Below are 16,296 nucleotides of genomic sequence, written 5' to 3'. Positions count from 1 at the left end.
TCAATCCACTAACTCCTATATAAGAAGCTATGCAGAAGACACCTGAATCTCAGCCTATGTTAGAGAATACAAGGAACTAGAAACTTTTGCTACTAGTGGTGCAATAGAATTAATGAAATTCTTCAATGATCGTGGCATCAATGTAAATGTCAATGAATATCAATTACTGGCATTTAAAATGGGCGGTTTGTGAGAACAGCAATGTAAATTATGTATGTAACATCTCGGCAACAGAAAGTGGCAGCTGTAGATTATTAGGTGCTTATGCTGATGACAATTATAGTGAACAAATCACATTAATTTTATATTTGGAAAGGTCAGTAGTGGCAGGTACCTCCTTAGCCAGATCACAAAGATGGTTTCTCACCATCAATTAAAGCAGTATACTATGGAATGATTTACTGTTTCCTTAATTACGGGACTGAATTATGGGGCTGTGAAGCTGATGTCCACTTACAAAGAATATTGCTGTTACAGAAAAGAGCAATAAAACTTATACACAGGTTAGGGCCCGAGAGAATCATGTTGTATATTCTTTACACATATTCAAATTAGTTACATTTTTTATGAATCAACCAATGGAAGTTATCAAAGTGAAGTGATATACATGATCACAGCACCAGAACAAAATTCAACTATTTCCACAAGAGAACAAAATTAAAAATGGCAGTTCGAAGTCTCTGCATCAATGGTTTGACTTTGCTTCAACAAACTACCAAACTTTCTTAGAACATGCAAGGTGAATGATTTCAACAGAAAATTAATTGATCTGTCTTTTCTGATAGCAAAATGTTTGTATTCATTCAATGAATTTCATGACACTGCTTATGACATGAACCAGTGTATCAGATGTAAAAAAAAAAAAAAAACTATCGTGCAACATGTAAAAAATTTTGTAAGAGGAATTATTGTCGCACAGTTATTTATGATGTGTGCAAAAGCCATCATTCTGATGGCACAATGCAAAGAAAATGTAAATAAATGAATAAAAATAAGGATTTTAGTGAGAGCATAGAACATGCTCCAGGATTCTGTAGATCACCATTAAGGAAATCAGTCAATAATTTCGCTCACCCGTTCTTTTACTTTCCTTATACATGGGAGCAATCAGTACTTTTTCCCAGTTGGTTGGGAGTGTTTATTATATAAGAGCTTTGTGGTAAATGCAAACTGAGAAAGGAACCAATGCCAGAAAGTACTTTCTGTAGAACTGAATAGTAATCAAATCAGAAACTGATGCATTACTTGTTTTCAACTGTTTTTGTTGCTTGTGAAGAACAGCATGACCACAGCCAAGAAGTTGTTTCCAAAATGATTTTTTTTTTTTTTTTTTTTTTTTACTAGAGTGAGTGTTGACTCGAAATTCTCTGACATATGTGGACAGTCTACAAAAGACAAGGGTACAGGTTTGAGTTCACCCCTGGCTCACAATTTTCATCTGTGACGAACATATAAAACAAAAGATTTTTCACATATATAAAAACCACCTGAGGACTTTATGAGGTAATACCCTTTGTCATTTCTTCCCATGCAGAATTTATGGCTAACCCCTTTCAATAAGTAATTACTTGGCATCACTTTCAATAAGGTATCTTGGTCACAGAAAAACTCAACTGGTCATACTTTATTGTTTATAGTTTTCACTGTGTGTCAAGTTAAAGCAAAAAAGCTACGTTTATAAATGTGTCCTCCTACAACCCAAGCAATGACTGTTTGTGAATTCCATTGTTCCACATATGAGCAGCAATCTTTGAGCCACTACAATACCAAAATATCTGAAATCAATATAAACCGAGAAAGTTTTAGGCAGCTGTTGACAAATTTATATTGCCCTTCTTACGTGGTGGCCTGATAATTCATATTTCAGTCTTTAGCTCAAACTGTTTTCAAATACATATGTATTCATAGCTTCATTCAGGCACTATCTACAAAATGGTCAAGACTTCTACCAAATTATTTATACCTGTTCTAGAGTTATGGTTGTATTATTAAACACCTTATATTTATAAGCTTTAAAGAGGATGAATGTCTTTATTTTTATGTAGAGCTACATGATCATATTTACTTATATTATAGGTCTCATAAAGTGCTATCAACTCACTAAGAATTTCAAGTGTATACACTGGACAGTATCATAGTATTCAGACTCGAACTGCTGGAAGTGTATAAAAGAAACTAAGTGATCTACGAATGTAGACACAAAATCTGAGCTGCAAAGATATGTATTGTGCGGCAAACAAAACATTTAATATTAGGTGAATTTCAAATAATAAACTAAGTGTGCACAAGTTCTGAGACACCGGTAGTCGAATAAATGCAAGATAGAATTTTTGCACTTCACTGAAGGACAATGCATAAATTTCTTAATATTAGGGTCCGACTTTTTATATAAAATCCGAACTGCACTGACAGTGAGTGAAATATTAAACCACGTCAGCTGTTAGTGAAGGCTCAGAAGCATTTTTCCCACAACAATATCATCCAGACTGATTTCTATGAGGACACATGTTCTGTTATAGTTGAAACCAGCAAGAGTATCAGAAAGAAAGAAAGAAAAAATGAGAAATCAATTTGTAAAGCTATGAAGGATATTTCTGAAGGTGCTAACATTATTTACACCAATTTGGTGGGATTATCTATTCATCTGAGATGTTCTACAAAACAAATTGTAACTTATGAGTGTTGTAAATGACTCTTTAGCAGTAAGTTATTATCCTAGTGATGGGCACTGTGATGAAGAATGGTGAAGATAGTACATTTCATACCGAAAGAGGAGGACCTTGGCAGTTTTGCAAATTTCTTGCTTCAGAAGACAAAGCAGGTACTAAATTGAGGAAGTTCTGTCATTACTGCTTCAGGTTCTACAACTGAAACAGTCCAGTAAAATATGAGAAGCAAACTTACTGAGTGAGGGATCAGTCATGGTTATTTTCTTAAAACTTCTCCAAAGGCTACTTTTTGTGCTGGTGAATGATAAAATAGCAGCTTAGTTATTAGGTTAATCAAACATTCTAGCCCTCTCCAATTATACTTCGTGGAACCTTCAGCTCAATTTATTTGCAAGTCTGTTTCCTCTCAAAGTGCAGTTGTTCAGATGATACTGGACTCTCATTCAGGAGTGGAATTCAGATTCCTCTTCCTTCAACAAAAGCCACAATCAATATGGAAGTTTCTGGGTTTAACTTATTTCCAAAATATTCTAATCTGCTAGAATGCATTATGTACCTGCATGTATAAATAAGAGCTTATTCGGATGAAGGAGGCAGCTCAGCTCCAGTCACACTTTATTGTGTGATCAATAAGCATTCCTTTCAGTGTAAAGTGCTAGTTCTTGTTGAGTGACCTGCTCTTTGAACTAGTACTTGATTCCAATTCTATGCAGTGGTGTATGTTGTTGATAAGTTTCGAGATGAAAAATTTTGGGATTATATGAAATTCGTACAAAGAATCACTAAAATGGACAAAATTTGTTAGAAAATGTAATGTTACATTGGTACTGCTAGCCAGACTGGTGAAAAGATATTTTCTGAGGGGACAGAGGTTGGGAAGTAAGCTGAGCAAAAAGGGATGGACTCTCATAAGACATGCTAGGTAAGCAGTGTAAAGAAAGCAAATGCCTGTTGCCATAATATGAAACTGCTCTTAAAATACTACACAGTAAGGGAGAATCAAGATCTCAAAGATGAAAGTTTGTCAATCGCATAACCAACTCTTTGTGCTAGCACAGCTTCAAGGATAATGCAATAAATACTTGTTCTAGCAATGATATTGCTTGCAGTCATTCATTTTTAACACTCATGCTTTCAGTATAAAATACGTATTTAAAAAAAAACTGTTCCATAGGAAATATTTAATACCTTCCAAGAAAATCATCTTGAGTTCTATCTTTGTCAAAGAGCTTGTATAGCACGTACTGGCTATTCACCTCCTCTACCACACACTGGGAAGTGTAAGAAGCAAAAGCACATTAAGAGCCAGTCACAGAAATTAATTATAGTTAACACAATGTTACTCGCAATTTATGCAGAATAAAATAGTATAGGAAAATTAAGTTAACTGTAAACACATAAACCAAATTATATTGAATGAGGAAGTAAAGGCAAACATGCTAGCTACGGAATCTGTAAAGAAGGGTAAGAAACAAACAGACTGCAGTTCATGAGTTAACACTGATACCAGCAGAAAAAGATAAGTGAAGGCCCTTGGAAACTATTTTTAAAATTTTGCAAATGGCTGGTAACGGAGAGCAAGAGGTGCTGGTATTGCTCAAGAGCTGCAATCTATTATGAAGTATTTTTTTTCAGTATTAGAAGACATAAGCAGAGCCACACATTTATTCTAGTTAATAGTTTGAAATTAAATAACCTAACTGGCAAACATACAAATAAGAAAAAAATCAGTAGGTGGATATCCAAAGAGGAATTAAAAACAGCAAGCTCATTATTTTATAATCAAACATAAAACTTAAGTGGCGCTAAACCACACTCATGTTCAGAAAAGACAGAACACCTTGAATGACCAGAGATAGGACGTTCATATTCACAGGACATGTACATTAGTACGTTCTGAAGAAGTAGCATTTGAACCATGTCAGCCCATGGGTTCAGGGTCAATTTTGATATTGTGGCACAATACAACCTACCTGTAAAATGTGCCTGTGGCTCTCATTGTTGCTATAAACTGAAGGTAATGGATCAGTGTGACTTGAGCAGACATGCAAGATGCCTCACAGACGTACGCACAAATTGTACTGTCAAATCGGTGAGTCTGGAAGAGGGTGCATTAATGGCATGAGAGAATGTGATGCATCCATCTGGAAAATTGCTGCTCATGTGGAACGAAGTGTTTTGGCAGTGCAATGGGTGTGTGCAGAATGGTTGATGGAAGCCTGTAGAACACGACGAGGTGGGTCAGGTCGCACCACCCAGACTGTCCCCTGAGAAAAGCCACACCTCATATGAATGGCATTGCAGGACAGATCTGCATACTCTACGCTTCTGGCACAACAGTGGAACAGTATAACACATCGTATACTACCTGGGATGACAGTCCGTAGCCGTTTATTATGGCAAGAGTTACGTGCACATCGTCCACTTCTCTGCCCACCTCTGGAGAATGTGCAGGAACATCCTAGACAGCAATGATGTATGGAATGATGTCACTGGGGACAGGAATGGCATCAGATAGATTTTTCAGATGAATCCAGGTTCTGTTTGTTTGAAAATGATTGCTGCATTTTGGATTACCACAGACAGGGGGAGCAGCATCACAGTGACTGCATTTTCACATGACATAAAGCACCAGCTCAAGGCTTTATGGTGTGGGGTGCCATTGGATACAATCAAAAATCACAGCTGGTGTGTGTCTGGGGCACTGTGACCAGTGTGACGTATGTGAGAAACATCTAGCAACCTGTAACTGTACCCTTTCTGCACAACACCCCAGATGCCAGTTTGCAGCAAGGAAATGCACGACCACATGTTGCTGCATGAACATGTGTTTTCTTGATATCACAGGATGTTAACCTTTTGACCTGGCCCACCAAATTACCTGATCTGTTACCTATCGAAAATGTGTGGGATATGGTGAAACAACAGGTGCAGCACTGTGACCCAATGCCAACCACCACAGATGAACTTCGGAACCAAGTGAATGCAACATGGATGGCTATACCACAGAACTCCATTTGTGCCTTATCTACGTTGATAGCATCATGCGTGGAACAAGTTATCAGGGCCCATGGTGGTCCCTGTGCCTACTAGGCAACAGGACACATGCTGAACAGAAGTGACTGAAATGCTAATCATTTCTACAGAACATACTGATGTATATGTCCTGTGAATATGAACATCCTCTAGTCATTCAAGGTGTTCTCTTTTTTTATTTTTTAAACACAAGTGTGTTTTTCAAGAAATGATAAATGTCAGACTTAGCAAAGTGGCAAATTAGAAACCCACACCCTACATCATACAAACCAACGGATGTGAAGGCCAAGCAGGAAAATTAATCTAACAAAACAATCACAGCACACTGCATGTAAAGATGAAATTGCTTTTATAAAACAGTGAGTAAATAACATAACTTGATTTAATAACTTATAACAAATGAGATTTGAAAATATGTACATCAGAGATTTGAAAATATGTACACACCTGAAACAGAAAGTCAACTATTAACAAAGAGACACACAATAAACAGCACAATATTAGCAAAAAAGCTGACACAGGAAAAATTTCAAAGACATAAAGCTGATATGTTAGCAGCAAACATTTTGATTAAAAGCAATTATAAAATAGACTTGCAACTACAGAGTACTTTTAAAATGGACGTAACTACTTAGGCAGCACTATTAAGCAGCCAAGTTTATCTTCACATGGCCATACAATGTAACTACTTACCATAATGTGTAATTCTCTAAAAGACCACAATGAAAAAACTGACTGCTGTTAATAGATCATGGGCTTACATTAAGTATGTACTCTCTGAGTATATTCTAGTTTCTGATATAAATAATGTGAGACACTGCTACTAGAGGCCACCTTCAAACGAAGTCAGAAAAAGGCAACCCTAGCATTTGTTGGAGGAGGAAGAGAAACAAGAATTTAACAAAATTGTTGAGTCTCTGCTCAACTGAGGGACAACAAAGTTAAATGTGCAACAAATAATTCAGTGAGATGAGAACAAAATTTAAACAGCAAAAACATATATAAACAGTAATATTAGTTGTAGGATCTGCAGAATGCTCACATTTTCTGGTTATGAAATAATGAATAAAAATCCACTCAATTAGTTGTGAATGATCACAATTCATAATCTGCACACCTAAAAATAGATGGCTAATTAAAAGCATGAATATGCGAAAGATTAACAATAACCACAAATTTTTATTTTATTTTATGGAAGCCAAAAAAAAAGAAAAAAATCTATAAATGTCTGTTACCAGTCGCAAAGGAATGGAGTAAGACATTAAGCAATTTTTTTGTATTATTGGAGACAAATAAATAGCACATACAATAGCAATACATGTAAGCTTTGTTAACAAAACCTTTTCCCTATCTTAAAATGAGCTCCTTGTCATGCCATGAAAGCCCAATGGGATATATACTTGGGGATAAGTATGCTTATCTGCATTAATGCTTCAAAACTATGCTCATGACGACACATATGCCACATTCTAGTCTCCTGCTGTCAGTGATGTGATGGAACATGAACGCACACACGCGTGCGCGTCCCCCCCACACACACACACACTGAGAAACAATAATATTGAAGGATAAAGAGAATAACATTAAAAAAAAAAACCACACAAAAACAGAAGCAAACAACTAAAGATAACTCTACATAAAATTAAACAGATGAAACTTGAAGCAATTGATGTTACATCACATGGCTTTGACAGTTGCACACCAAACCATGCTACAATATGCAAATTGGGTCTAGCATATGAAAAAGTATGTGACAATCAAAAAGTTTCCATCTGAGGGTGTTGCAGCAGACTCCAATGTGAGCATATAGGCAAGGGGTTAGTAGGGCATTTGTGTCTTCCTGAGGTGTGCACGCTAAATATGCACTATATGAACTATGGTGATATTATTACCAAATGCATCCAAACTTGACCAATGTGCTGTTATTCTCTTCTTGGCTCCCAAAGGGCAAACACCGGTAGATACCAATATGAAAATGAAGGATGTATAGGAAAATGAAGGATGTATATGGTGCAACATGTCTGTCGAAATCCACCATTGCAGAACAGTGCAACAAGGGGTGCTGCTGCTTCATCCTCCCTGCCCTGTAGTCCTGACCTCTCCCCATGTGATTATTATGCCTTTGGTTCCTTAAAAAAATACCTCAAAGGGTCGATATTTCTTGCTGGATGATGATCCGATGCAGGCGGTTACAGACTTCTTCACACAGAAGGACATGGTGTTTTACAAAATGGGCATTTTCAACATGATGTGTAGGTGGATTATTGCCTCACTGCTCATGGTGTTTTTGCCTGATTGGCATAGTAATGCAGAATGTATGGCCTTTGAATGGAAACTTTTTGTTCACCCCTTACATACATTTTTCAACATGAAAACCCAATCACACCTCTCATAAAAAAGTCACAAAACATAACTGGCGGAAAATGGAAAGGGAAGGTATATACATCAACTCATGACTGGCAGGATCACACATATTAGGATATTAAAAATTCCAAATGAAATTAATCAATTCCCAGGAGCATTAGCAAGCAGTTGTAATGGGATATAATATATGGTGTTAAATCTGGGAGATGGATAAACAAAACAGAAAATCACCAAGGGTTTAAACACCACAATACCTTTACTATGACCAAAGCTTCCATACAAACTTACTAAATAAAATACACCTTTAAAGTCTGAACTTTTATGACTAAAAAAACTGATTTATTTCTTACAGATTTGTCAGCCACAATCTTACAGAACACTAACTCAGCAGGTTTCACACTTCAAAGCTTTGTCTGCTCCACCACCAAACTGTCCTGTGTAAGTATATGAACACACAGTTTCAAACACCAACACAGAAAGACTACCTGTATTTATTTGCACCAAAAATTAAAAATATTCATTTTGGATCTACAGGCCGCAGCATACAATACATGAGGGAAATTCAAGAAGCATTCAGACATTGGGAAGCACAAACATTAGGAAGTTAAATTTCTAAGTTCCTATTCAGATTATATTCGCTGTAGCTTCACTTCCTTAGTTAAGCAGTTCCTCCACCAGATGAAACTGTTGCAGAAGTTACCTACGAGAATTCCTGGACAACAGTCATGTTATTTGTTCATACTGCTAATACATAATCGGTAGTATTTTCATTTCTGGAAATGATTAGAAATAAAGTGGATCAGAGGTGGAAATAATGGAACTTACAAATGAATGCAGTGACTTACGAAACAACTTACAGTCATACTGCAGCTGACAGTTGGATGAGTTAACAATCTGAGTCCCTTGCCTGAAGTTACACCAGCAACATGAGTAGAGTCATGTAAGTGCACAGTGTGCACTTTAGGGTATTAAAACAAGGTATTAAACAAGGGAAAAAAAATCATACTGATTTTTCATCACACTTGTTAAATTTTCTCCAGGTCTTGGAGATGTCCAATGTGGTAACTGCACCTCAGTTTCTTGGCCACAGGTATAGATTCTTTTTCTTGGTATCTTGTTACAGTCATGGAGAGATCCAATACCCTAAAACAGTACATGCAGGCCCCTCACAAGTAGCTTCTCGGTCAAAACAACAATGTTGCACCTCACTATTTATGCAACTTTTTAACTTGCCCTGCAAAGTTCTTGTTATGTATAGTTGAAATGCAGTAATATTTACCACATTTCAACAATTATTCAATTTACATGACCTTCACAACATTCTCTAGTTCTTTGGCCTGTCCCCAAGATTGGGTATCTGATTCAGCAATGCACTTTTGATGTTTGATCAGGAAAGAAAATGTTACATGCCTATAGGATACCAATTCATTAGCAAGTTTCCAAAAAATTCATGCTGTATGCAGAAGTTCTGTCAGTATTCGAATATCACTGGTGTGTCATTAATATCATTTCACTCTTCATATAAAATAGTCGTAGAAAGAGTCCTGTACTGCAGAAATATGAAAGTTTCTTAATTTTTTATTTTTATTTGTTTATATATTTTTACTAAGTATGTGTATTGAAAGATAATGGGGAACACTTCAATTCTTTTTCAGAGGCCACCACATTACTTTTCAATAGTATATCACAACACTAAATTTAGAGTTCTTAAACTGCCAAATACTACTTTACACACTATGTGGTGTGTGTGGCCATACACTACAATGAAATATGGGCTAGAAACTAACTTTTATAAAGAGATATAGTTAGGGAAACCTATACCATGTAAGAAACTTGCATGAGCAACTGATATTACTGTACAGAAAGTTTGTAAGTTTGTATGGAAGCAGGCATTCTGGTACATTTCTGAAACAAAAATAAGCACACAAAAAAATTCTAACCTCAAGTAGTAGAAATCATTTTAAACTACCTGCCAAGAAAATCGTCATTTTCAATGCCTGGGAAACCGGGGTCCCAATCCCACAGCTCGAATGACAACATCTGTGCTTTTTGGGATGTAATCTTCGCCTTCGACATAAACATAAACATCATTTAAATGAAATGCTTCTTTGTGAGAATATTACAACTGCTTGCTACGCAACTTTGCTGAAATAATGAGCAAACAAAGACAAATAAAGACTGCATTACCAGTCGCAGAATAACATACATCAAAGAACTATGGCATGAAAAAGTATATCTACTTATGTGGAATTACTTAAGAATGTTACAGACTTCTGATCCATTTTTTCTTTTGTGAAACATAAACATACAAAGCATTGTCATGTAACTAATACATTTTCTTTACCATGGAGGACTATGCATAGGTACAGAATACGATGTTCTAATGCACTGTTCTTACTATACTACAGTCTTAACATGCATGTGCAAGATCCAGTTTCTTGGTTTTCAAGTACTGTAACAACATTACTGTGTGCGCCTGATGCTATAAACATGCCGAGTGTTATTAGCTTGCATACACAAGTGCTGCTAAATGTACAGTCATGTCAATGATGGTAATGATTATGAAGAAATTTACCAATATCTGTAAAGAAGGGTGACTCATTTATAAAATGACAGGCCACACAGGGCTGTTAGTTACAAGTCATTGAGAAATGAGGCACCAAAGTGAATGGCAGATGAATGGGACGTAACATATTTTATGTTGTACATAGATTCCACAAGCCTCAATCCATGCAACAGTCATGTACTGAGAAAACTGCTTGAGAGACATTACAGATGCTGCTGTCTTCTTCCCTGCCTACATCACTGCCAATGGGAACAAATAGCTAGAATTATTCAAAACAATCAGCATGACAAAGCAAACCTTAATCACACTATGACAGAGGTATATAACAGAAGACAGAAAAGTATTTATCAGCTTCTATGAGATTGCACATCAACTTAACAATTTCAGTCAGTCACTGGAAAGTGGAGGACTGAAGATATGTTTGTTTGTCAAACTAATCACTGTACATGCTTGTTTGAGCTGATAGATTTGTATATTTTGCAGAATACTTTAGGCCATCAATTGTACTGCTTTCCTGAGGACTGGACAAATTGTGTCGATCGACTTTTTAGCTTTGATAAGCTGATGAAGGTAATACTGAAAGATAGTGTAGAGTCTATCAACAACAGCCTGCGCAGTTCATATACACTCAAACTATAAAACATTCTAAAAGGACAACACATATGCTTATATGGTAAGCAACATTAAAACTGGGTTTGATGATTATTTTGGGGAGCTTCACACAATAGCCTGCTCATTGTATGTACCAAATGAGAACCCCACCAAGCACAACTGGTATGTGGTTTAGAAACCATGTTTAAGAACTTAAAAGTAACAATCATTAGGGATACATGTAAGGTTATAAAATTGCAAGATTCTAAATTTTGCAAAGGTCACCTGTCACTTGTTGAGTGAGTGTCATATCGGGTTGCCACACCTTGTGAAGTTGTAGGAGGGACCTACCTGGTATCAAGTACTTGTATCACAAATATCATTCTGCCATTGTCTAGCACTGAATATGACATAGCAACCCTGTTAATAATACAGACACTTATACTAACTCATCAGTAACTGAACTTGTTAGAATGAATAATAAATGTAAGTTCTGCATATTTTGTTGAAATTACACAACTTATGGGTATTAACAGAAGAAAACACAATGTACTTGACTTCTGCTGTTCAACATAACTTTTCACTTAAGCATTAGAGATTACGTCTTTCTCTGGAAACAGATTTTCAATGTAGAATGAAATATGGTTATCTCCTACTGAAAACATGCACAATACTAAATGAACTTCTTTAAAGTGACAACCATTATATTTGTAATATTACAAAAGAAAGTACCAGAATTTGAAACTGTATCTTGCTAACTTGTATTGTATGTGCATATAACATTCGACTCACTTCATAAACGAAAAATATACCACACTACCGTCAAATAATACTTTGGCAAGTCTGAACATGTTACCTATATGCTTACATAAAAATTTTCAGTTTTTGTAATAAAAGTGTATATAGTTTTCCCAGCAATCGATGCCCATTTTCTCCTGCTAGGTATCAATTTTACTTTGACAGTGCAATAATGGCAGCATTTTTACAAAGAATTAGAAACTATGACTAGTGAATTTTTAGGTTCTAAGAGCTAAAATAAAATCATTGTGTCTAGAAAAATCAAGATTTATAAAATGTAAGAAACTGTGCGTATGTACACCTAACTCTCTTTTATCATGAATAAATTTTTGGAAAGGATGCAAGCCTTAAACAGTACAGTTTTCTTACAATGTGGAAAATTCAGTTTAAAATGCCATGCCAGAAACTGCACAAATCACATTTTCACAAATTCTCTTATTACTGAAAACTATCTATCTCAACAGCAGATGATCATTACTTGTGGAAGGGACTTAACTACAGATAAATATACTAAATAACTGAAAAATTCAACTCTGGATGATACTTTATGTGAAATACAATGAAACAGGTGATGTGATGCTTTTGTTAGGACTACCGTTATTCTATTAGGCAGAATCTTTCACCTTAGATTCACCAGTTGTCTCTGAAGAGATTGACCACAACAATTTAAATGCACTTTTCAATCACAGTAAATTACAAACAAGTCTCCAAGACCATTCTGTGTTCATAAGATAGTACTTTTTGAAATCTGGCAACACCATACACCTTCTACACTAAGACAGCGAGCAGCTTTGCTCATAATAATTCCGGTCTCTGAATAGAAACAAAACTGCTTTGACGCCAGTTACTGCATTTACATCTTATGATATTTCATATTATCTTCAGCAAGAAACTATAATTTTCTTGTATCAACAGAGCAAAACATTTTAATAGTTGAGATAACAAATGTGTGTAAATCCAAGATAACCTGCTATACCCAGTTTAAAAAAGGAATGGTTCCAAACCAAATGTCTGCAAGGAGGTTCTATTGTTTATCTATTTGTTTGTTTCTCTTCTCAGGCATTCATTACCTTTTATTACTCTTTTCTAAGTTTTATTGTTCGTCATATTGCTCCTCACCGACTTGCCTTTGGTAAGTTAGTTTGGTTAGAATCAGGCCTTGTTTCAGCTGCTCTTCATGTTAACAATGTTGTCTACTTCCCTACTTATTACTTCTGGGGTGTTTATACCAGTCAAAAAGCTGCTAATATGGATGGAGTTGTGATGAATGACATTCTGTGCAGATGGATGGTCAAACTTAATCCTCACTATAGTCTGTCTGTGGCAGCTTATATTTGTTGGCTGGTGATTGATGGCCATTCCCACAAAAAATTAATAATAATGTGCGGTAGTTGAACCAAATTTGGTATGTGGAACATCTGCTTCCACAAATGGCTGTAATTGGAAGAGAGAGAGAAGGAAGCTGTGGAAAATCCAGGATGGAATAAAAACAATACAAAAATGTATTGTTTTTAATCCATCCTGGATTTTCCACAGCTTCAAACATATTTTGCTGCAACATCAATATTTCCAAAAACCTTTAGATGTGAGCAAACTTCAGAGGAACACCATCAGAATTCAAAGCAATATTTTACAAGGTGAGGAATAAATGCAATGGGGGTGGGGGTATGTCTCTAACTCTGTTGGAGGGAACCTAAACCAAATGATGGAAGCAAGCCCAACCTTTTTGGGACTCGCAAAAATCTTCAAAAACTGTCCAAGGTGATTACAAATGCAGAGAATGTTTTAACTCACTATTCTACAATTTAGTAGAATCTTTTTCTGACTTCAAGAACACAAAATTCAGTTTTCAGTTTTGATTAAACTAACATTCATTTAAAAGTACGTACAGGGTCAGTCACATGAAAATGAAACAGATGGAAAAAAAGTAAGGAAATTGTTTATTATTTCAAAAGTAATCATTGTAATTATCAATAAATTTATCCCACTGTGAGGCAAGATGGTCAACAGCACCATGCAAAAATTTTTGTGGTTGTCTACAGAACAATGATTGAACCCAGACAGGCACCTCTCCAGACGAAGGAAATTGGCAACCACGAATGTCTTCATTCAGCATACCAAAAATATGAAAATGACATTGGAAGAGGTTGAGATTTTAGGGAGGATGTATAAGGGCTTCTCAGCAAAACTTCTGCTGTATAGTCAGCATAATGATTTTGGCAACATGTGCGTGGTCTTCCCATACAATTTTCATTTTGTTGCCCTGAAGAAAGTTATTCATGGCCATGTATTTGCGTTGGCTGAAGAAGTGCACAACTGGGTACAATGATGGTTCCATAGCAACTGTAAACATTTTCCCATGAAGGCATTCACCATCTTGTTTCACAGTGGGATAAATGTATTAACAGTTATGGTGATTACTTCTGAAATAATACACAGTTTACTTTACTCCATCTGCCTTGTTTTCCATTTGACTGCTCCTTATAAAAGACACATTTTTCCCCTTCCCTTTAACGATATGATTCCATAGAGGTAATCACATACACTCCCCTATCAATTACAAAATAGTCTTTTCACCCACATGTTCCTCACAACCTCTTGCACCATGGGTCATACCTCTTGAAAGACGCAGGTGCATACCTATCTCATGCATGTATACCATAATATACCACAACTACTTATTTTACTACTGTCACCAGTATATTCTGTCTTGAGTACATAGGAAATATATATCCAAATTGTCCATTAGTTATAGGTGGAGACTAATCTGGCACCCTTTGACTGGGAAAATTACACGTTTATCATAGGGGGCAGAAGCAAAGGCTTGTGTGAAGTTATTCTAGGAGCGCTCTCAACATACAACTTTGAGCAATTGGTTAGAAAACCAACTCGAGATGGGAATGTATTAGATATCTTGGAGACAAACAGACCTGATCTTTTTGAGGAAGTTAATCTAGAAGAAGGTATTAGTGACCATAATGTCGTTGTGGCTTCTATGTCAGTGGAATTTGAAAAAAAAAAAAAAAAAAAAAAAAAAACAACCACAGCGCAGAGTTTTCTTGTTTGGGAAAGCAAATAAAAGTGTCATTAATGAATATCTTCATAGTCAGCTCCAAGCATTCACCGTGGGACACAAAGATATTGGGTATATTTGGTAAGACTTTATAGGTATTGTCCACCATGTGCTAGAGAAGTATGTGCCTAGCAAAAATAGAGGGGAGGGAAAGGATCCACCTTGGTACAACAAACATATTAGGAAGTTGCTGAGAAAGCGAGAATTTTGCACAGTCGTTTTAAACATAGTCACTGCCCCGCTGACAAACAGAAATTATGCGAAATGAAAGCAGCTGTCAAAAGGTCAATGAGAGATTCTACTAACAAATCTGAAAGCAATATGTTATCTACAGATTCTAAAAATAACCCCCCAAAAAATTTTGGTCGTACGTAAAATCTATGAACGCTACAAATAATTCAATACCTTCTCTTGCTGACAGTACTGGTAATGTGACTGATGATGATAAACAGAGGGCCGAAATTCTAAACCTAGCTTTCGAAAACTTGTTTACGGTAGAGGACTGCAGCACCATTCCCACTTTCAAATATCGAACAAATGCAAGGATGGCTGACACAGTGTTGAGCGTATCTGGGATTGTAAAACAGTTAAGATCCTTAGATGCCAGGAAGGCATCTGGATCAGACAGTATCCCTGTAAGATTTTATGTTGACTGCGCTACAAATATAGCACCATTCTTATCCATCACCTATCAGACATCATTGGAACAGCGGAAAATTCCATGGGACTGGAAGAAGGCCCAGGTCATAGCAATCTATAAAAAGGGTAGGAAATTGGATGCACATAATTATCGGCCAATTTCACCTTCGTCAATTTGTTGTAGAATCATGGAACATATTTTGTGTTCAGACATAATGAGCTTCTAGACTGAGAAGCTCATCTGCAGAAACCAGCACAGTTTTAGGAAACAACGGTCAAGCGAGACACAACTGGCCTTTTTTGTGCATGATATACAACAAGCTCTAGAAACCGGCTCCCAGGTTGATGCCATATTTCTCGACTTTCGAAAGGCGCTCGACTCAGTTCCGCACAGTCGCTTGCTCCAAAAAATGCACACTTACGGCCTTTCTGATGACATATGCCGTTGGATATATAGTTTTCTAACAGACAGGGAGCAGTATGTCGCCCTGAACGGGGTGGCTTCAACAGAAACAAGCGTAACTTCAGGTGTGCCCCTGGGCAGTGTAATAGGTCCGCTG

At 36.4% G+C, this 16,296-nt stretch overlaps 1 protein-coding gene across 2 annotated transcripts in view; it reads right to left on the bottom strand.

Moving 5' to 3' along the window:
- LOC124721308 (extended synaptotagmin-2-B) overlaps window positions 1-16,296 on the bottom strand; it is a 192,070-nt gene that overhangs the window by 68,654 nt on the left and 107,120 nt on the right. The window contains exon 9 of one of the 2 annotated variants that reach the window (XM_047246219.1): window positions 10,039-10,136. The exons of the other annotated variant lie outside the window; for it this stretch is intronic. Within the exon in view, the coding sequence (XP_047102175.1) occupies window positions 10,039-10,136 (98 nt within the window). The remainder of the gene's footprint in view (window positions 1-10,038; window positions 10,137-16,296) is intronic. 2 annotated transcript variants of the gene reach the window in all.

This window comes from Schistocerca piceifrons, chromosome X, assembly GCF_021461385.2.
Source record: "Schistocerca piceifrons isolate TAMUIC-IGC-003096 chromosome X, iqSchPice1.1, whole genome shotgun sequence".
Taxonomy (NCBI): domain Eukaryota; kingdom Metazoa; phylum Arthropoda; class Insecta; order Orthoptera; family Acrididae; genus Schistocerca; species Schistocerca piceifrons.
Note: the sequence above shows the minus strand (reverse complement) of the source record. Positions and strands in the feature narration are given on the sequence as shown.